The sequence below is a fragment of the Prosopis cineraria genome, unplaced genomic scaffold (genome assembly GCF_029017545.1).
Source record: "Prosopis cineraria cultivar Desert tree isolate PC_DT_omini unplaced genomic scaffold, ASM2901754v1 PC1, whole genome shotgun sequence".
NCBI lineage: Eukaryota > Viridiplantae > Streptophyta > Magnoliopsida > Fabales > Fabaceae > Prosopis > Prosopis cineraria.
The window spans coordinates 46,870,096-46,891,413 of NW_026555332.1; the positions used below are offsets into that span (position 1 = coordinate 46,870,096).

The 21,318-nt window shown below is 34.3% G+C and overlaps 2 protein-coding genes across 7 annotated transcripts; one reads left to right on the plus strand and one right to left on the minus strand.

Annotated features, from left to right (window-relative positions):
* Window positions 1-5,105: 5,105 nt before the first annotated feature.
* LOC129321749 (uncharacterized) lies at window positions 5,106-10,130 on the minus strand. 3 transcript variants are annotated; one of them, XM_054967658.1, is made up of 10 exons: window positions 9,940-10,130; window positions 8,763-8,870; window positions 7,892-8,081; window positions 7,416-7,468; window positions 7,210-7,291; window positions 6,677-7,073; window positions 6,466-6,568; window positions 5,887-6,105; window positions 5,757-5,813; window positions 5,106-5,567 (listed from the first exon to the last, which is right to left on the minus strand). In XM_054967658.1, the coding sequence occupies exons 2-10, from the start codon at window positions 8,811-8,813 to the stop codon at window positions 5,364-5,366; spliced, it is 1,356 nt and encodes a 451-aa protein (XP_054823633.1). In that variant the 5' UTR covers window positions 8,814-8,870; window positions 9,940-10,130; the 3' UTR covers window positions 5,106-5,363. The 3 variants fall into 3 exon arrangements, with proteins under 3 accessions (XP_054823633.1, XP_054823628.1, XP_054823619.1); XM_054967653.1 differs by having other exon boundaries at window positions 6,466-7,073; window positions 8,763-8,833; XM_054967644.1 differs by having other exon boundaries at window positions 6,466-7,073; window positions 9,940-10,129.
* Window positions 10,131-16,661: 6,531 nt separating this feature from the next.
* Window positions 16,662-21,123, plus strand: LOC129294961 (serine/threonine-protein kinase PCRK1-like). Of its 4 annotated transcripts, none has more exons than XR_008589473.1 (6): window positions 16,662-17,074; window positions 17,578-17,972; window positions 18,786-19,046; window positions 19,252-19,374; window positions 19,976-20,623; window positions 20,790-21,123. XR_008589473.1 is itself a non-coding variant. In XM_054933442.1 (5 exons), the coding sequence occupies exons 2-5, from the start codon at window positions 17,592-17,594 to the stop codon at window positions 20,486-20,488; spliced, it is 1,278 nt and encodes a 425-aa protein (XP_054789417.1). In that variant the 5' UTR covers window positions 16,662-17,074; window positions 17,578-17,591; the 3' UTR covers window positions 20,489-21,123. The 4 variants fall into 4 exon arrangements, 2 of the variants coding, with proteins under 2 accessions (XP_054789417.1, XP_054789426.1); XR_008589474.1 differs by having other exon boundaries at window positions 20,795-21,123; XM_054933442.1 differs by having other exon boundaries at window positions 19,976-21,123.
* Window positions 21,124-21,318: the final 195 nt, after the last annotated feature.

The following is a 21,318-nucleotide window of genomic DNA, read 5'->3' on the forward strand; positions in this document are numbered from 1 at the left end:
GAGAGATAAGTGCTGTGAACACTATGAAACTGAAAAGGTATATATAATTGTGGCACACGGGATGTAGGACTGCTGGGGAGTATTAAGTGGTTGGCAGGCGTGATAAATAATTTATGCTAATACAAATGAGAGGATTTGATTTTGAAATGATATTCTATTAAAGAGTGTTTGTTAGTACAGATAGTTGCGGGCCTCCTTCGTTAGTCATTTAGGGCAATGCATCTTGATACGAAACTGTACGAACATGCATCGGAATGATTTCACACGTTATCGATAAATTAATATATCTCCTAAGCAAGAACTCTGTCTTTCTCTGTAATTCTTGAAGGGTAGTACCAGCACTTGCTCATCGATATTTGGAGGTTCAAAAAGTTAAGGTCCCACAAGTTGGAGGGGGAGAAGATAAGGAAGGATATGAAAGAGGGATGGGATAGTCTCTTGGGTGTAGTGCGAACCGGCTTATTTCATAATATACATCAGGATAAATATTACAAGCTCTAATTCAATCTGATAAGAGCTTTAGCTTTTGTGACTCGTAATCTTTCAACATCTTGTATTGTCAAACGTTAAACGACAGTGAGATCAATTGATTTGATTAGGAAGTGGGTCAAATATTGAAAGTGGGATTGATCACATTTTGGATAATGAAGGGGGATGAATCAATAATCACTTTTAATAGGCATTAGTGTGCGTGCGTGTGTTAAGCAGCTCAAGTTTTCTTGGCCTGCATTGTGAATTGTTTCTCACTACTTGCATAAAATAAATTAGTGGATGTCGGCCGCAGCATTAATTTTTTTAAGGTGGACTAGTGGTGCACTACCGTACATTAGTATTTCTTATTCAATCTTGTAGCAGCAACATCATGCATGTGGATTTAAGATATGCTTTACGGCTTATCTAGAAGGTGATATCAGGCATGCAGGAAATGGGCTATGCAAAGCAAAAAGGATGGAAGAAAAAATAAAGTATTTTGGCTGCAGAGAGGAAGAAAAAGAAGTCACAGTTCTTCTTAGCAGCAGAAACATTTGACCCTCAATTAACGTGTCATCCTTTTGATTTGAATACATTCCTCCCTTAACTAATGAAACTTGACCGTAAATTTCGGTCTGTTAAAACTTAGAATTTCAATCATGGACATGGAGCGCCATTACAGGTGCTTCAGATATCATGTGGGACTAGCTATAAGATAATTTACCTGTATTTCCTATATAACTGGAAACTTAATTTATCTTGAGACCCTAAAAAGGGTTCAGGAATTGAAATGAAGAAGTTGAAGGATAGGGTTTGAGGTGCCCTTTTGTGGTGGTCTGATTTCTGATCATGCTTGCTTAGATGGGGCAGAAATGATTGAGAGCCAGCACATTGTTCATTCCCTCTGTGAGACGAAAGTGCGCTGTGCTGTGCTGGGTTGGTTGAATAGAATAGCACGTCCTCTTTGTCGAATCAGATGCAGTGAAGTAAACTGTGAACAGTTTGTCCATCTCATAGAGAGTAAATAATGTTGTTGGCTTGTAGCAGCAGAGAGATTTTTCATTTTAGCTTATGTGACGAATAGAGGACCAAGCATTGAAGGCGGATGAGTTAGTATGTGCAGAGAACGCGTGAGAGAGCACATGACTGGAGGAAGACGATAGTGGAGTGTCAAGTGTCCCAGTGTGAGAGGCAGGGGCTGAGAGAGATGGCTGTTTGACACCTCAAGGTGCAGAGATGCTTATGTTCGTACAGTTGAAAGCGTTGTAATTTGATTTGACTTGGGTTGGGTTAGGCTAACCCATCACCTGCTTCCACGTGCATATCTGTGTTACAGTGAGCTGGCATGCCACTCCCATCGTCAATTCTCTTTCTTTTTGGAGCCCGATCTTCTGATCAGTGACATCCCCATTCCCCACCATATCCCTCCATTAATTTCTCTCCATGCCTTCTACGGGGAACCCAAGCCAGCTTTCGCTTCCTCTTCCAAACTTGGATACTCTGTCACTTTAAACATATTCATGTGTGTACTTTTGGCTTGGGCGTACGTTTTCGTTGGAAACTGTAGCCAGTTTTGTTTGTAAAATATCTTTAACGGGCATAAATAAGAAAAATTATATATATATATATATATATAAAGTGTCTTGTTGGATGATAATGCCTGTGATATAAAATCATGTTAAAATATTTGTTATTGATTTTAAAATTATAAAAATATTTTTTTACATGGGGAAATGAGAAAAAAATCTCCTAAAATATGTAAATGATAATTAAATCTTATAAAACATAATAATTCTTCTCAAGTTCTTTAAAACTTTTCTAACATTAATGTCATTTGCGAAATGACTATAATGCCCCTAACTTTAAATAAAAAAAAAGAAACGTATATTGACTATTTTAATTTTGAGTAATAACTTTTTTTTTTGTTAATGACTACAATGGGAAAGCAAATAATAAGTTTCACTTTGCAATTTTTTTTTAATGCTAAAGTCTAAGTTTTGTGAATATTAGTGATTCTTTTAATTTAAGTAATGATTATTTTTTTTAACAATGACTAAAACGAGAAAAGTAATTATAACTTTCCTTTTACAAAATTTTTAATGACTGAAATTCAAGTTTGATTTAAATAATAATTACTTTTCTTTTAACAATAATCAAAATGAAATGGAAAATGACAAATTTTTGATATGCCTATTTTTTTATTTTAAATTGAGAGTATTATATTTTTTTACAAAAGACATTAATGTCAAAAAAAATTTTAAGGGACTTGAGAAAAATTATCAAATTGCAGGAGATCTCATTGTTATTTGTATATTTCAAGTAATTTTCCTGTCATTTTTCCTTTTGACATCCATTTAATCTATTTAATTAAAAAATAGTTAAACATTACATTATAAGGGTATCTTTTTATTATTCTGTGTTTCTTTGTTTTAATTATTTTATGTCCACTAAATCCAATTGCCTCAATAAGCCGCCTTGTAAGCCCATATTTGTTCAAGAATAGGAGGCTGACATGGGCTACGTTGTGAGGCCTGTTTGGATTTTGGGCCACGAGCTAAAAGTGGGGTAGTTAATTACTTAATTTCACTTATTCTACTGGAAGGGCTAGTACTAAATTCTTTATACATGTATGTGTATGTAACTGGACTGCTGCCCTCTTTTCTACTAAAAAAGTTACTGCACTTTACTCAAAATTTATTATAAATCTATATATAAGGACGTAAAACATGAAAAAAAAAAAAAGAAAGTATAGAAACATGGAAACAAAAAAAAATTGTAATAAAACTCAAACAAAATAGAAGGATTCAAAATTATGTTTTTCTATTAAAAAAACAATTAGCTTATTGATACAGGTTAATCCTTGATAAGTAAATGTATACTCTGTATTACTTGAATTGATAGGCACTACTCAAATAGAAACGTTGCCTTTAAAATACGAAAAAGAAACAGACGGAAGATTGAAAGGAGTTTTGAAGAGCCAGTTAGATTAGAAACGCGTGCTGTAAAAGATGCTTGCTAGCAAACTCCCACTCTATGATTTGACCTCGTGAAGCATTATCAATTCTTTATGTGATCCACTAATAAAGATGGTACTATCCTTCTCCATCCTTATCTTGGACGAAGATTTGTCTTCAGCGTGATTGCACGAGCGTGAAATAATTAATCTTAGTGAACTTGCATGAAAACCCACTTTCTCTGTTTGAAATAAAAAGAGCCGGTTCTCCATATATAGCATATACTGAGATTCGTTTGCATAGATAGAAAGCAGAGGAGATGAACTTCTTCAAAATGAAGCTCCTAGTTTTATTAGTCGCTATCATAATTGTGAGCTTCAGCTTGGGAGACTCGACCACGTCGGGCCTGGGTGGTATGTTCGGGAAGGAGCAGCGATTCCACGGTGGAGGGGGAAAGGTGATAGAGGGCACTGAAAAACAGAGCATCAATATCAACTCCCCTGAAAGCACCACTCAAATGGTTCGACAGAGCTTCCACAAGAGGGCTGGCACTTCTCGAGAAGATGACGATGTGAAGTTACAACATATTGATGGCCGTGCTTGAGAGATTGTATATTCTGATAGTAGAGATGGCAGATGATATGAGTTTGCTGAAAATAATGTCGCCTGCGGTTTGTTCTGAAGTTATGAAATGTGTGACTCGATAAGTAATAACTTCTTGTTTGATGGAATAATAACATCTAGGTTTATGCCGTACATAAATAGCACGTTTGGGGAGCACTTTCGGTGCTCAACGGGGGTGATCACTTCTGAAATAATCTAAGACTATTCATATTTAATTTCGACAATTTGTGTTTAAGCACTTTTTTTGTATTTTTTAAAATACAAATTTATAAAATTTTGAATAAATATGTTAATTGTCAATATGTACAGTTCATATTTAATCAAATTGATTCAAATTTAATATAAAATTGATAATATTTTTTATAAATTAATTATACAGATTTATTTTTTATTGTTCAGATTCAAAACTTTTAACTTATTCTACCATCAAATTTAAAATAATTCAAAAAAATTTGTATGGTTAATTTATAAAAATTGTAAAAAATAATATTAAATTTAGACTAATCTAATTAAATGCAAATTGTATATATTGATCATTAATAAATTTATTAAATTTTATAAATTCTTTTATTTTATAAAAAAAAATGTACTTGAATGTGAATCGTCTAAATTATTTGAGGGATGATAAGCGTCAAATGTGTTCGCACACGCTTGGCATACGATACAAAGGTGCAGCTATATGATGAGACATGAGGCTCCTGGTTCCATTTGTTTGAATGACGGGTCCCTGTAAAATACCTTCAAGTTGTTACGTTGTAAACTTCGCTTTATGGATTCTCCTACTAACATGGACTGATATACTAGGGTTCACTTTTATCTTCCCTACGCGAGAAATAACCGAAACCTTCCTCCCACTTTCATGATATCTTCTAAATTATTGCTAAAGTATTTTCAGATTCTGTACTAATATCGTAATCGAAATATTTAACATTTAATGCACTTCGCACTTGTATATAGTCATCAATTTTGTGTACTCGCTGTGCTGTTTAACAGGAGGACAGAATAACCTTGTCACGCTCGCCGGGGGTGGGGTGGGGAGGGGGGATGGGGACTTAATGACAATGACTCGGGCTTTTTCCAAATCACACAGCTGATCTGACATGTTCAACTACGATCTACACGACGTTGAAGCCTCCAGTTCTACTACCCACAATTTATCCATGACGAGATTAGGGGTGGTTGTTACAGATCGGGAATGACTTGGTTTTGTTTCTCCCAAAACAGAGTACTATAGTACGGGTGGCAGCAAGTATCAGTGACAAGTACTCGAGCTTGGATACACTTCGTCTATACACAAACACAGATTACTAATATTCAAATACACTTCTTCCTACGTACATTTCTTTTGCTAGGACCACATTTAGTTTGAATTGGAAGGGCAGAGGAACCAACTTGGCCAGCAGATGATTCCTTTGAGTAACGCTCCCTCGGGTATGGATGAATTTTAGCCAGTTCACGAACTCGGCGAAGTACAGTACTTGGCAACGAACGCAAGGCATGCTGCTGCTTTTGTTCAGTCTGCAATACCATGATTAACAATAAACTCACTGACATTATATCAGTTTTCAAATAAATTTTGACCAAGGATACAATCTTCCACGCCAATAAGTTCAATTAGATACTTCCTCACATGATCAAAACCATGTTATCAACACCCCCCCCGGAAAAAAAAAAAAAAACACCACGGAAAATCAATGAACGGTTAACCTCTTTGTTGTTAAATTTCTGTGCTGAACTGGCTCTTAAAAGATTCCGCCACTTGTCCTGCAGAAATTACAAGTAGGTTTTAATCATGGAAGAAAGGGTGACAACTGAATGAGTGAATCTTTGCAAATACCCTGAGATCTATCGGTGTACGGTAACTGGAGGAAGAAAACAGAAGACGCTTTATATCAGTCCATCGCCCAACTCCATGTTCAGAAATACCATCAACCAACTTGATCACTTCAGATAAAGTCCACATTCTTTGATGCTTCCTCCGATCATTTTTATTATATCTTTTTGGCGTCACGCATTCATCCTCAGACTCCGATGCAGACTCTTCATACTCAAGCTCCTAAGAAAGAAATCGACCTCATCAAAAAGGGGCCAATGATTTAGAATTGCCAGTCATTAGCTATGGATATCGGGCAATAGCATCAATATGCAGCTATCTCCTCAAGATATAGAATGGTGACACTTATACAGACGTTGATCTCATATCTTGTTAATTTAAATGCATAACTCAATTACAGGAACCACTTTGTCACAAAGGTCATACCACAAAACGACAAAAAGGTCTGCCCAAGAATATCACAGTTTATGAATCGTTAATGAGAATCTAAATGCAATAATCTACTGAGACACAAGGTGCAGAGGCAAGCAGATAGTACAATGAAGAAAGTTTGCGTCCAAGAACACAGGTCAAAATCAATACCTCACTTTTCAGACATTGCTTGTGATCCTGCAACTCAGGAAGCGCCATATCACTTGTTTGACTTCCAGAATTCTTGCATGGAATGTGTCTCAATGCTCTAAACCTTACATGACGAAGCTTGTGATGTGATGTCAAACTAGAGTGTTTATTTTTGGTTGCAGAATTCAAAGCCTTTTCTTTTGACCTTAAATTTGAAAATTCTTCAATATACCTCAGAGTAGGCTTACGGCATCTCTTCTCTCTAACTGCAGTAATTTGACATTCGTCCACAGAACCCTTTTTCTTCTTGCAAGACAATATACTATCTGCTAAAGGGGTATCATTATCCAACTCATTTAGATGCTGCATATCAAGTGAATTGCAAGTTCCATCTTCAATGGATGTTTGATAGGAATTGTTCCTGAAGGCACCATGCAAGTCATGGGCAACTCTATCATCTAGAAAATTATTTTTGTATTCTATTTGTTCAATGGCCACTTTCGATGATTCAGATACTCCACCAACACCGTTGCTACTTCCACTTAATCCTGGAGAATGGCTCTCAGAGCTTGAACTTTGTAGTAGTAATTCTCCACAAAGACCCACAGCTTGGTCAGGATATTCAAAATCTATAGTTGAAAATATATTTGTAATGTTAAAATCAGAAAACATAGAGGAGGACTCAGGAATCATAAATAGTTCTATATTCTTCTTTTCATCAAAGAATCATAGCAGAAATCAACATCATAAAAGTTGACAATCTACCCAAAAGATAATCTTCACATGAAAACCCATCTGTCGCATTAAGACCATCAATTTCAACATCATCCAGCAATCCATCAAGTACCTAAAAAATATCTTATTTATCACTGCTTGGCAATAAAAAATTAAAATAAATAATAGAGAGAGAGAGAGAGAGAGCTAGTAGCTTTGATCTCACTCCACCGATAGCTGTAACTAAAGACAAATACCTCAAGTTTCAAATCATGTTTTCCATTCAAAGTTGTATGAGAATCCGATCCACCTGAGAAATATAAATACAGTAGTAAATAAACAGTAAAACTACGCCAAAATCTGAAACTAGCAATTCTCAATATTCTGAGAAAAGAAGACAATATCAATAGACCATCAGCAGCCTTTATTATAAATTATCTAATCAAAATATCAAAATAAAAAAAATGAACTTTCATATCTTTAAAGATGCAACATTTGATTCAAGTTTGTGGTGAGCAGTCTCCTTTATCATTACTCAGTTTGTGATTTCTGTTGCCAGTTTGATCCTTTCAATCCCTCATTACACTTCTGTAGTTATTCCAAATTTTCAGCAACAAAAAGTGAGCCGGTAGCCAAATAATCTTGCCAGCAGATAAGTACACTAAACAAGGGTTCACTTCTCAACATGTAAATAAAATAGATTTACATAACACTTGAGCCATTTTAGATTTACCTATGCTTGTTCTTAGACCAAATTCAAATCCATGGGAAAGATTTTCGACAGCACATCTGCCTACACTCTCCTCATGAAAATACAAAATACCATCCACTGAAACATGATCGTTTCTAGGTTCTGCAAGCAAATGTTCAACTTCCATCGATTCGTCTTGAATAGCAGGAACCAATGATCCATCTACTTGAACCTAGCAAAGTATACAACAAAGATATCATGAATTATAAGCCTTTACATATATCAAAAGATTTTTATAACATATGCTAGAGGAAATAGCAGATTACTGAAGAAATGATGCTCATGTGTACACATAAATTCAAGCATAACAGTCTTTTTAAAAAAAAAAAAAAGGCCCGAAAGATAGATGCCATATATGAATCAGTATGGGCCACGGACATATATGCTTGGGTGTTATTTTCTAATAAATTGAACAAACTTCTAATAGGTTAAGCAACAATGACAATCATTTGCCTTCATAAGCCCACATAAGAACATAACACTGCAAAGCTTAAAAACCCAGCATTTAGCATAAATGAACTCTAGATGCCAGGATTTAAGAGTTTTCCAAGAATGGATTGAATTATAATAACTACAACTGTTAGTTCACATAATCTCTTGAAATACTCTACTGCTGTCAAAAATAGACAGAGAATGGCATCAGGTAGATAGATAGTTTGCCAGAGGCTGCAATTTGGGGGAGAATGTCAAACAGTTGTGCCTAAGATACAACAACAACAACAACAACAAGCCTTTATCCCACTAGGTGGGATCGGCTACATGGATTGCAAGACGCCATTGTGTCTAAGATATAATGTAGAAATTCTGTATGCTTGAAGAATAAAGAAATTTACAATAATGACAAAATCCTTACCCTTTGGCATTTCATATTGGAACACTTCTGTAAGTATTCTTCAGGATCCATCTCATGTTCTGTTGTGCATCCTAGAAGTTCATTGAACACCAATTTACTATTTTCCCCCTACTCAGAAGAAATATGCATTAATAAATTAAATGCATTTAGATGTGTACTTTTATTATGCATGTAACATCTTTTTCCCTCGTAAAATACTCGTACATATCTAGAGCTGTAAGGCTTCGACCTAATTTGGACATGGGAAATCTAGGACAGTCCTACTGTTCCCGTAAAAGTAAATCACATGCATATCTGCGTCCAAAGATTTAATCAGGGTGCATAAGGAAGCCAAATCTAGTTAATCTGAAATATTTAATAGACACAATAAATTATGGTTATAGTGAGTTAAAATTTAAAACTATATGCAGTCAACACAGATTTTGATTCTGACTTGACACAGCAAACTCGTCTTTAAGAGTTAAAATGTGAATTACATGGGAGTTCATTACCACTAGTTCCAGACTTTGTCAGTTTTACTGTAAAGCTTATTAAAATTTCTCAGTTGAATTTCCTTTTACTGTTTGCCTTATCTAAAGTTATCTGTTCTTTTTCAATGGTATATCATACACAACCATTGATATGTTTCAAGCAGTCGGTTTCTTACCCATCAACCTCTTGACTAGTTGGTTGAATAGGCTCAAAATCTGCACCTAACAACTTCCAATTTTAAACAGCATTACAAGAACAGGATACTATAAGTTAAGACTTTCAGGTATTACCAAAAATTTGTCAAGAAAATAGAATGACAAAGATTTGGATCAGCACAAGACAACCTTCGAAGTTCGAAGGCCGTATACTTTGCCTAAAACAACCCAATTCCATCAACGATTTCTTCGGAAGACAGCCGACGAGGAAAAACAAAAGGATAGCGAATAGATAAGTAACTATCGGCCCTGCGAGCACCTAAGCGCATGCACAGTAAGCAGCGAAAGGAGAGGAATATTTACAACTTTCATTTTCTCCTCAGTTTCTCAGCACCCAGACAGGGTAGAAAGAGGGTGAAAAGTTATAAACAAGGACAAAATGAAGCAACGAAAGTCCAGCCTCATTCATCAAAGCTAGCAAGCTCAAACTACCCAGCAGAGAAGAAACAGAGATTATCAAGATCAAGCAAAAAGGAGAGAAAATATCTAACCTTGGAGGGAGTACGAGAGCAAGAACACGAGAGGAAGAGAGAAAGCGAAAATGAGAAGGGGAAGAGGGGTGTCAGGGAAATTCGAGCGAATGTTCGAAACTGAAAAGCCTCAAACCGCGAAAGAGTGACACGAAACTGAAGGATAGAGGGAAATGGCGGATGCGCCTTTTTTATTCGACGGAATCCAAAAGGTTTTATGACAGAGGTTGTAATAAAATGTGCGTTTCAAGTCCGCTGAAACTGGACACGTGGATTTGGTTGTCGTCGCTTTTAACGTTGTCTAACGGCGTTCAAGGGGGTTTCGGTGTTTCGCATCTCGATCTCATGACATCAACTGCTCGACTGTAATGCAACAAACTACTTCCAGACTTCGGGCTCATAATTTAATTACCGGGGGCCACTCCACTCTATTTTTCTGTTGAGGATCATTATGAGTTTTTTTCCTTTCTTTTTTCCTCAAGATGATAGTCTCATGATGTTTTTAACTTTTAGAGCTAGGCATTATACCGTACTGGTATTATTGATTATTGGTATTTATTGTATTCATCAGACAACTGGTCCATTTAATTTGTGAGCATCTCTCTTCATCCTCTACATTTCACCGAGTAAGAAAGTCTTGATTCATCCAACATGTTATTTCATCTTTTAAAAAAAAAAAAAAGATATTTTCTTTATATTAGATGTTCAAGAATACTCTCATTCTGTCATTCATTGCAAAGTTCTTTCAACTATTTTATTACGATTAAAAATAACAATTAACTCATTAAATATATCTTATAATAAAAAATTCTAATTTTAACCCTATTAAAAATAAAAAGAGATAGATGCACAATGTAAGATGAACGATAAAATTAAATTTATGGCAAGAGTAGAATTAGATAATAGTAATAAATAATTCTCTATATGTTTTATATTATTGATTAAATAATTCTTCTAGAAGATGACCAATGATAAGATAGAAGGGAGTGTAAGGTGTTCTTAGTTTTTTAATATATAATTAATAAATTTTTTAAGAATACCTTTAATAAATGAATCACTCAATTATTAACATCAAAGTATGATATCTTATTAAATAAAGACAATTGTGAAAAAATTATGTCAATTTAAAGGCAATAACTAATTTATTAAAAGTGTAATTTAATTAAAAATATTTTATATTTTTTAACGAAGGAAATACTTTCTTTAGACTTTAATTATATTTATAAATCACTCTCAAAAATTTTACTGGAACAGAAGAAATTTTAAACCTCATTTACCCTATCTAAAATTTAAAGTTTCTAACCTTCCTTTTATTTTATATATATATATATATATATTTTAAAAAAATAAAATACCCTAGCATTTAATAACCGATAGAAGTAGAAGGGTAAAAATAAATACGATAATCATTGAAGTGTTATATAAATATGTCTGTAATAAATACTCTCTCTCTATAAATAAGATCAAAGGAGTGATCATCTACCTTTTCAAATTATTTTCAATTAAAACTATCACTTCTATCAATAAATATTAGTGTAATTGATAAAAATTTGACATATAACTTATAAAATTATAGATTCAAATCTCATTGTTAATATAATAATCTTATCAATGACTAAGTTATGAAGCCAAAGTTCAGATATTAAATTTTTACTAGGCCTCAAATTTATGAAAACCAATGTAGACCAAGTTAAAGATGAAGAACTAAATTTTGATGAGTTAAGATCATAGCGTTGAAATAATTAACTTATCTTATATTCAAAACAAGAGGAAGAGCACATGCCTGAGGTTGGCAGACTAGAATGAGAGCATTGAACTAGGATGAAATTGTAGTAACTAGCTTTTTTAACTCAACTTTACCATATAAATAGACGTTTAAGATTATGTGTGATTTGAGGGAGGGGGATGGGATGGCGGGGAGGGGAGGGAAGAATTTTAATGCTACCTTATTTGGTTTTGTCAAGAGAGAGAAAGGAGAGAGATTTTAATTATCTCTTATTTGATTTAAAAGGGGAGTGGAGGGGAGATATTAACTAATTAACCATTACATTATTATATCTAAGTTTTTTTTTAATTATTCCTCATGTAAATTAATTCTATACCTTGACCCAAATTGCAAGGTTAATATGATTTTGCATCTTAAAACTTTGTCAATAATCATGTAAAATCTACATAGCTTTAAAAAAAAAACACTCAGAACAGAATTATTTTATTTTTAATTCTTAAATTAATTTTAATATTTTAATATTTCTTAAAACACGGAGGAAATGTTGTTCATTCTAACATTCACACGTCAGTCTCTCCCCTACAGGCCTTCACAGCGCGAGAAAGCACGCAGGAGTTTTGGATGATTTATGGCTCTCCATCTCAGCCTTGTGCGCAATACAGTGAGGTCCATGGGAAAGTTGACTTGTGCACCAAAAAATAAGGTCCACGGGTGAGTCGACCTGAAAGAAGAAGAAGAAAAGCTTGGCGACTCAGTCTAGAATAAGAAGGGTAACAAGTGAAAGAGTAATTTTCATATTTCGATATGCTTAAAATATTAATAATAAATAAAAAATAAAACAGCCATAAATTTTGACTCCCTTTCACAAAAAAACCTCAATTTAGAGGGTGCTAGAATGAGAAGAGGGGAAGGTAGGGGCCTCCAAAACTTTTGAATCAAGTGAGTGGAGGAGAGCCATTTCCCTCCCCCTCCCTTTTAAACACTATTAATTAAATAAACCCTTAATTTCAACTTGCCTTCCAGCGTGGCTTTCATTTGGTGTCAAAACGGCTAATGTTAATGGCTATAGCAACTGTCGTGCATCCTTGAAGCTTCCCACTCACATATGATCTTTCTGTTTATTTCACTATCCCAAATATCCAGTTTTCTTTTCTATTCTTGGCTTTTTTATTAAGCTCACAAATATATACATACGTGGCATGAAACTTGGCTTTGCGATATTGCGATTAGTTAACAATGAGCGAAGTGCCTTCTTCCTGTCCTCGTTGTTGGAAATGTATTATACTCATTGTTTTTAAAATCAGATCGGACCGGCCGGTCCGACCGGTGAACCGGTGACTCGGCCATGTGTCTGGTTTGATTTTTTTTTATTGTGTTTTAGGATTAACCCGCCCAACCCCTCGGTTCAGGCGGGTTGGGCGGGTTGAAATTAAAAAAAAAAAACTTAATAATGATTAACCAAGATGCATATTTATTTTTGACATGATAATGATTAATGATAGGTCAATAGGAGTCATAGGGTAAAAAAATATACTTATGCCAGATGAGGGGACGGAAGAAGTAAAAAAAAATCAAAAAGTATAAATATATATTATATTATATTATTTTTTAATTTGAATTATTTAATTAAATAATTTTTAAAATATATCACTTTCATTTATTATCTTTTATTTTAAAATAAATTTTTATTTCTATTATTTTAACTCATTGAAATTTTTTTATCATTTAGTTAACCTTATTTTAAAAAAATATAGAAATGTTGTTATACTTTATTATTGTTAGAATTATTGTTATATGTTATATGAGATATTAAGACTTGGATATGTATGAACGTATTGAGAATTAATACATTTTTTATTTAAATTATATTATTTTATTATGATCGGTTTGACTCCGGTTTGACCCCCGATTGAACTCATGACATCAAACCCCTGAGTTTGATCGGTTCAATAATCGATTCGATTTTCAGTACCTTGATTATACTTAAATATCTGGAAAACCAAACTCGCGCCCCATGACACAAAAACAATGCCGAGCAGCAGTGCTATCCTCATTAAATGCATATGTACAGGGCCTTCGATGGTAATGCCCAGCTGTAGTAAATACTAAAATCAACCCTGAAGACTTTACTGTAGAAAGTGGAAACCCAATAAGCCTTCAAAAAGAGCCGAAAACAGTTTTTTTTTTTAATGATTTTATACAGTCAAGTTTCAATACAAGAAAAAAATGCCTTTTGGGTTTTTTTCTCTTAAAAAAAGAGTTAATGTTATTAATCACAAAAAAGTAAATTATACTCCATTCGTTAAAAAATGTAAGGTATTTTTAATCAAATTTCACCCCCAATAAAGTAATTACCTACTTTTCAACTAATTCTATCTTTTTATATTTACCTTAATTAAATACTCTATAATAAATATGAAGTCATTATTAATAAGGGTACTTTAAAAAAAGTAATAATTACACTTAGAAAGACTAAAAGTGCCTTACATTTTTTAATATTTAACTTCTTAAAAATATCTTACATTTTTAAATTGAGAGAGTACATGTTAATAATCAAAATGAAAGAAAAACACTCAAAAAAACCTACCAATGTTATCTAACACTCTAAAGCACCAAAAAAAAAACAGTTCAAGAGAAAAATAAAAAAACAATTAAAATATCCAACAGAAGCCAAAAGGAGAATAAAACAAGAAATCTCAAGGATTAGCCAGTGCTTTTTTTTTTTTTTTACAGAAAAAGTAACTCCATTAGCATTATCCACACTCAATGATTTTGCCTTGTCAAGAAGCAAAATTTGAGTAAACACTGAACTAGTTGGTTCATCTTCCTTTTAACATCGCTTGCAGAGAAATTTATAATTTTATTCTCATCCTTACAAATTGGAGACAAACAACAATTATTCACAAAAAGTAATAAAGAACAAATGTCGCTGATAATGCCAACACTTTTCTAGTTAATATTAACAATCACACCATTGATAACAGCTTTACATAAAACCTCACGGCCACCCTCCACATGAGCCCAAATAAAGTCAAAATTTGGGATGAATGTTATGGCGCTCAAATTTTTGGGGGTTGCATTTTGAAAGTGAATCAACAAAGATCTCCAAACGGTCCACAAGAGACACAAAGCGGCATGAGCCCAAATATGTGACGTGGAAGAAAAAGCAACCGCTCCGTACTGCAGTAAAAACAAGAACGAGCAAAAAATGACACTACCAAGGCAAACCTTGAGGATTAACCTTAAGTTGAGAAATTAAATGGTTTACCGATGAGGGTCAGGTCTAATGAAAATAACTAATCCTGACAACATAATAAATAAGGTTTGAATTTTTATTGAAAGGGTTGTCCATATTTAATAGAAAGCGATGCCTCAACCAATATTATTAAAAAAAATAGCAACAAAAAAAGAAACTAGAGTTAGGGGTTAGCCACGTGACAAAAACTGAAAAAATAACTACTCCTCTACTAACTATGACAATAAACATGGACGAGTGGGCTTCATTTAACTGGATGCAAAATCTGTCCATTTTCTTATTACCCTTTTTTTCTTCATTTCTCAACCATGATTATTGATATTACTGCACTAAATAAATTTGTCTTCGTTATATATTTGATGAATGATTACAATTAAGAAAGTAAAGAGAAAAGGATCATAAATAAATGAAGATATCCGGGGTCCCATTGAATCGCATCAGTCCAATTGAACTACGTTGTCCATATTGTCCCCCTGAACAAACAACCATGCAACCGCAAGCCCATGAAGAAAAAGACACTAATGATGCACCAGCCATTAGCCAACACCTATGAGCACACGAGATGGGGATCAATGCAGCATCGAAAAGATCCACCAATAATATAGCCAAATTGACAATAGGAAAAGCAAAGGGAGAAATTAAAATAGGGATCAAAGATTTTATCTAACTACCAGTATGTCTTAAAATTTTTTAAAATTTTAATTCAATTGAGGGGTTAAAAGTAAAAATAAATTTTATAGTAAAAAAAATTAAAGTATTACTCGCTTATTATATAAGATCATTATTTATTAATTTCTTACTTCACTTGTTAATTTATCAATATTATTTAAAAATTATATATATTTATCAGACAAAAAGTAATATTAGTTGTCAATTTGCAAAATTTACTTACTAATTTACTAAAGTCAATTGTAAATTATAAAATCTATCAATAATTTATAACTAATATTAATAAATTATAATACATGTTAATAATTTATAACTGATATTAATAAATTAATAAATAAAATTAAAAATTTAATAATCAATTTTGCTACTTGTGCTTAAAAAATTAGTATCAAGTCTTATATAATTACTGACATGTTAATTCATGTAATTTGTAACTCATATTAATAAATTAACGAGTGAATTAAAAAAATAATAATTAATAATTCTGCACAATAAGTGAATAGTATTTTAATTTTTCAACAGTTGATTTGTTTTTTAACTTTTATTCCCTTAAATTGAATTAAAATTTTAAAATTTTGTAGGACTCACTAATAATTAAATCATATCCCTTATCCTGATTTAAAATTCTCCCCAAATCACGGTAATGAAAGAAAATCAAGAACTTGTGATTTAATAATTTGTCACTTACAATTAATGGTGAGAAAACAAAATCATAAAGATTACTTGAGAAAATGTAGTATGACATTGACATGAAATGCAAAACTTTTAACACGTCATGTTACGTATAAAAGTTGTAACTTTAAACAATTCAATCTTTCTTGTATAATAAAGCTTGCACTTGCAGGTTTCTGATGAACCCAGATCAATCCACTTCCGTGTAAATTAGTCAGCCCCAACTATTATTATTATTATTATTTTGATAAAGAAATGCCCCAATTACAATTCACAGTATTGGCTAAAAGTCCACGATTCTCAGTCAAGGGCCTTGACTAGGACTCGGTGCGCTCGGTCAACCAGGGGTAAAGTGCGGGAAGGTCATATAGCCAGAAAAAGCACCGACTGGTTTTTGCACAACGAGGTGAGTTAATCGAGGTGAAAATCACACCCAGCATTTGCGTATTCATTACTCGAAGAGCAGTAATACTGCCACATGTTCAACGAATCAAAACCCATTCGCATCAGCTTCCTGGGTCCTGCCTTGGTCTCAATTCAAATCCGAACCCCATTCACACACCCTATCGGTTCTAATATTTTCAACATCAATTAAGGTCCCTAACTGTTTTTGTTTTTAATCTTTTTGTTCGGTAAACTGACCTGCAGCTGCCGTGTGTGGACTTCCCTTCGGACCAGAGAGTCTTTCTTCCCAGTTTTTACGCAGCAAGTTCTTCCTGAGGCTCAATGCGTTAAGACTTGAGATTATCCTGTCAGATTCTTAGAAAAAGGGGAATCGGTTGGGCTTAGACTCTGAAGGTTTTTGCGATCAGATTATCTATCACGTAGTGGAGGTGAGCCTACTCAGAATTTATTTTTATTGTCTTCATTTTCAGTTGAAGGAAAAGGGAAGTGTAGATGGTCCCATATCAACCAAAATATGTATGGACGCTTTTGGGCATATCTGCTTTCAGATTTCTATTACGGGAAATTTTGGAAACATATGTCAGTTCTTGATCTTATTTTACCAAATACGGTGTTAAGCTTTTTGGTCGACTTTTTCGCCTCTGTTGGAAAATATCAGATTTCATTTTATAAAAACCTTTCCGAGTCGGTTATCTGAAATTGTAGTTGCTGGGAGGCGCAGATAGGTTGCCAGGGGATGCAATAATCATTATGCGAATGTTTATTTGATATAGCGGTAACCACATATGCTTAATTGAAGTCTTTCCCTGTCGCTAATTTTTCAAAGTATATAAGCAGTCGTCATCATCCATGAACTTCACCGCAGATGAGGTTTTGCTTTTCCATAGTTTTATTTTATCGTCAACTTCTCTTCTCCATTCTGAATATGCAGACCAATCCGTTGCAATGAAGTGTTTACCTTTCCACTATGGAGAGAAGAAGGAAGAACCGATGAGCATGAAGTCAGCTTCGGGTCGGTCCAACAGTTCCACAAATGCTGAAGATGATATGAGAAGATCTGGTTCTGAATTGAATTCTAAGGATCCTTTAGAAAACAGTACAGAGTCCCTTGGGAGGACTGCATTACCCAGTTTGTCTCAAAGACCCAGCAACCTGAAAGTCTTCACTGTTCCTGAACTAAAATCAGCCACGAAGAATTTCAGTCGCACTGCTATGCTTGGAGAGGGAGGGTTTGGATGTGTATACAAGGGATTGATCAAGAGTGGAGAGGATCCTAACAGAAAAATTGAAGTTGCAGTTAAACAACTTGGTAAAAGAGGAGTGCAGGTAAGTGTTCTTTGTATTAGGTTTTGTATTCAGAATGTATGTAAAGTTAATTGCTTTACCAATATCTTGCGATATCATAGTAAAATATTAGGCAATGTTATTGCTCTAACTGATACTTTTTTCCCTAGAAAAAGGACGGAAACTCTGGATTTTATTAATATTCCTTTACTTGTGGCATAAGAATACTGTTGGTACAAAACAACTCCAAATGAACAAATAGAACTCAAAGATAAATGAAATGAACTAAATTTACAAAATAAAGGGCAAAGCAAGGCTAAAACTTTTTCTTGTTAAACTAGACATAAGATTATAGAGGTGACTCTAAACAAAGAATAACAGACTATCCTAGTATTATCATAGAATAAGTTTGTTCAAGTAGAGCCAGCTAGAAGCTAGAACACTCATTGTGGGGAATTTTTAGCAATAGTTGGTAAGCTTTTCTTTATGCTCAGAATTTTTTCTGTCAAGTCTAAGTGATAATCTTATTGCTACATTATGATAGCTTGGAATTTGGTTATGAAAAGTGAATCAATTAATTCCATTCCATTATTCAAGTGTGTGTGTGTGTGTGTACCAAACGAAGCTTACAACCATATTCCATTTACTTTTTCTTACTTGCTTTTCATACATTTGGTTCCAAAAATTACATTCCATTTGAAGCTCATTCCTTTTCCTTTTCCTGCTTCCATTTGGTCGAAAGTTATTTCAGCGTACCAAATAAGGCATAGAGGTATTGTGCTCATTGTTTAGCTATGCAATTCTTGTTTTTACAGTACAATGCGTAAATCTTGTATTTTGACTTGGTATTTGCAGGGGCATAAGGAATGGGTGACAGAAGTTAATGTTCTGGGCATTGTTGAGCATCCCAATCTGGTAAAACTAGTGGGTTACTGTGCAGATGATGATGAAAGAGGAATCCAGCGGCTTCTGATTTATGAATATATGCCCAACAGAAGTGTGGAACACCACTTATCACCCCGTTCAGAGAATCCTCTCTCATGGAGTAGAAGATTGAAAATAGCTGAAGATGCAGCTCGTGGCTTAACATACCTGCACGAGGAAATGGATTTTCAGGTATACACAAACAACATTAACTTGCCTCAATTTAGTTGAGCATTGTCTACAAATTGGTTTGAGTTCCTTTTACATTCTTGAGCCTGAAATGGAAATGGAGCTGGCAGGAGCTAAATTGGAATTTTATAAACTTGCTTTCATTTGCTATTCAAATATTTTGTGGCAGTTTATCGTTGCTTATTGTGTCTTGATGTGTGATACATAGATAATCTTCAGAGACTTCAAATCTTCAAACATCCTCCTGGATGAGCATTGGAATGCAAAGCTATCAGACTTTGGGTTAGCTAGATTGGGACCACCTGAAGGATTAACTCATGTCTCGACAGCGGTATGGCCCCTTGTACTAATCTACAATATCATAGATAAATATACAGATAACTATTCACTATTTTAGCTCCCTAAACTTTTCTGTTGGCCAAAAAAAAAAAATCACTATTCACATATAGAGAGAGAGATTTGCATTCGATCTTTGGGACTGATTATTTGAATAAGCATAGACAAGTTCTCTATATGCCTGAGGACCTGAATCTAGAGGTATCAGGGGCTGAGTTCTCATATTTGTTAGGTCATGATGTGATCACATCTTGATACAGGGAATCATGAACACTTTTTTGTTGCCTTTGGATATCGATCAGTTCAAGCCTGACGTGTGGTAAAAAATAAAACCTATGTCTTTCTTATACCTTGCCAAAGCCCTTAATCCAGGATCTCTAGTTTTTATTTACTGTTCATGCCCAAATCAGACAGTCAAAGTTAGTCCTTTGTTGATATTGCACACTGTCCAGAGTCCAAGCAGCAGCAAACACTAATTGTAGGTGGCTTCCAATGATAAAATACACTATTTGTGCTCTCACATGCTGGTTATGTTCATCAGGTGATTAAATATAATATTTGCGTTCAAGCGTTCATATTCTGGTTATGTTCATCAGGTTGTGGGAACAATGGGATACGCGGCTCCTGAATATGTTCAAACTGGCCGTCTGACATCTAAGAGTGATGTATGGAGCTATGGTGTCTTCCTTTATGAACTCATCACTGGCCGGCGCCCTTTTGATCGAAATCGTCCGAAGAGTGAGCAGAAGCTCTTGGAATGGGTGAGGCCATACTTGTCAGATGGGAAGAAATTTCAACTAATATTGGATCCAAGGCTTGAAAGGAAACACGTTTTTAAGTCAGCTCAAAGACTTGCTATTGTAGCTAACCGATGCTTAGTCAAAAACCCAAAGAGTCGCCCTAAGATGAGTGAGGTATTGGATATGGTGAATCAGATTGCACAATCTTCATTGAGTGCAAGTCCAGAGCTACCCTTGAAGAATTTTGCATCAACGCAAGAGTCGCAAGAAACGAAATTAAAGAACAAGAGAAGGACTATGGACCTTAAACCTGGAGAAACTAATTGTTTTTTTAGGATATGGAGACGAAAGCAGCAAGGAGCCATTTGATTATTTTAGGACTTGGCCGATCAAGTTTGTTATTGAAGGCAAAGCAGCTGTTGCTTCATGACAGGAATCATTAATCATTGCCCGTGACACGATGAAGAATACTTGTATATTTCCTAGCTACGTCACTTCACACAGGTGAGAAGCAGTGTTCATCGCTTTATATATATATATATATATATATATTAATAAAGCCGTCGTCCTATGCTTTATTAGTCTTTTAATTTTACCTGTCAAGTTTTTTTGAGGAAATGCAAAGGGATGCTATTTAAGTAGACATAGGAATAACTTGGAGAATTTCCAGGGCAGACGTGTCTGGCCAACAAAAAAAGGCAGACATGCCGGTGGACATTGGCAGGGCTGGGAAAATGGGCCACACCCAGCGAGTTGGCCTATACAACGCTCGAAAATGTAGGGTTGCAAAAATGAGGTCATTTTAAATGGGTCAACACTAACCTTGTCCATGGGTTAGCCTTTTGCTTTTTTTTTTAAAAAATGTGTGAAATAGATCAGGTGGAATTATGAAGTAATCTATGTATATTTTTGTAATTTTAGCTCCCTTCTTTATTTTCCAAGAAGTTTACCGGGATAATTTCAGAAGAGATACATTTTACTCCTATAGTCATGTTCCTAGATGATATGGAATTTTTCAGGCTAGTAAAAAATAATTTAAGAAGTATAGTATGAACTTGCATCACCAAAGCCTTAGGATTCAGCTAATTTAAGAGGTAACGATACTGTGTATAAAAAAAGTAATAATACTTTTAATGACAGAACAAGTTAAAAAAAAAATCTGCAGGTATAATTTTTAAAGGTGCAGTTTAACTCCTGTC

Coding starts and splice junctions, on each gene's coding strand:
- LOC129294961 (XM_054933442.1), top strand. CDS start 17,592: ATGAAGTGTTTACCTTTCCACTATGGAGAGAAGAAGGAAGAACCGATG. Junction 17,973..18,785: donor TTGGTAAAAGAGGAGTGCAG/GTAAGTGTTCTT, acceptor TGGTATTTGCAG/GGGCATAAGGAATGGGTGAC. Junction 19,047..19,251: donor ACGAGGAAATGGATTTTCAG/GTATACACAAAC, acceptor TGTGATACATAG/ATAATCTTCAGAGACTTCAA.
- LOC129321749 (XM_054967653.1), bottom strand. CDS start 8,813: ATGGATCCTGAAGAATACTTACAGAAGTGTTCCAATATGAAATGCCAA. Junction 8,082..8,762: donor CCAATATGAAATGCCAAAGG/GTAAGGATTTTG, acceptor ATACTTTGCTAG/GTTCAAGTAGATGGATCATT. Junction 5,814..5,886: donor GTACACCGATAGATCTCAGG/GTATTTGCAAAG, acceptor TAATTTCTGCAG/GACAAGTGGCGGAATCTTTT.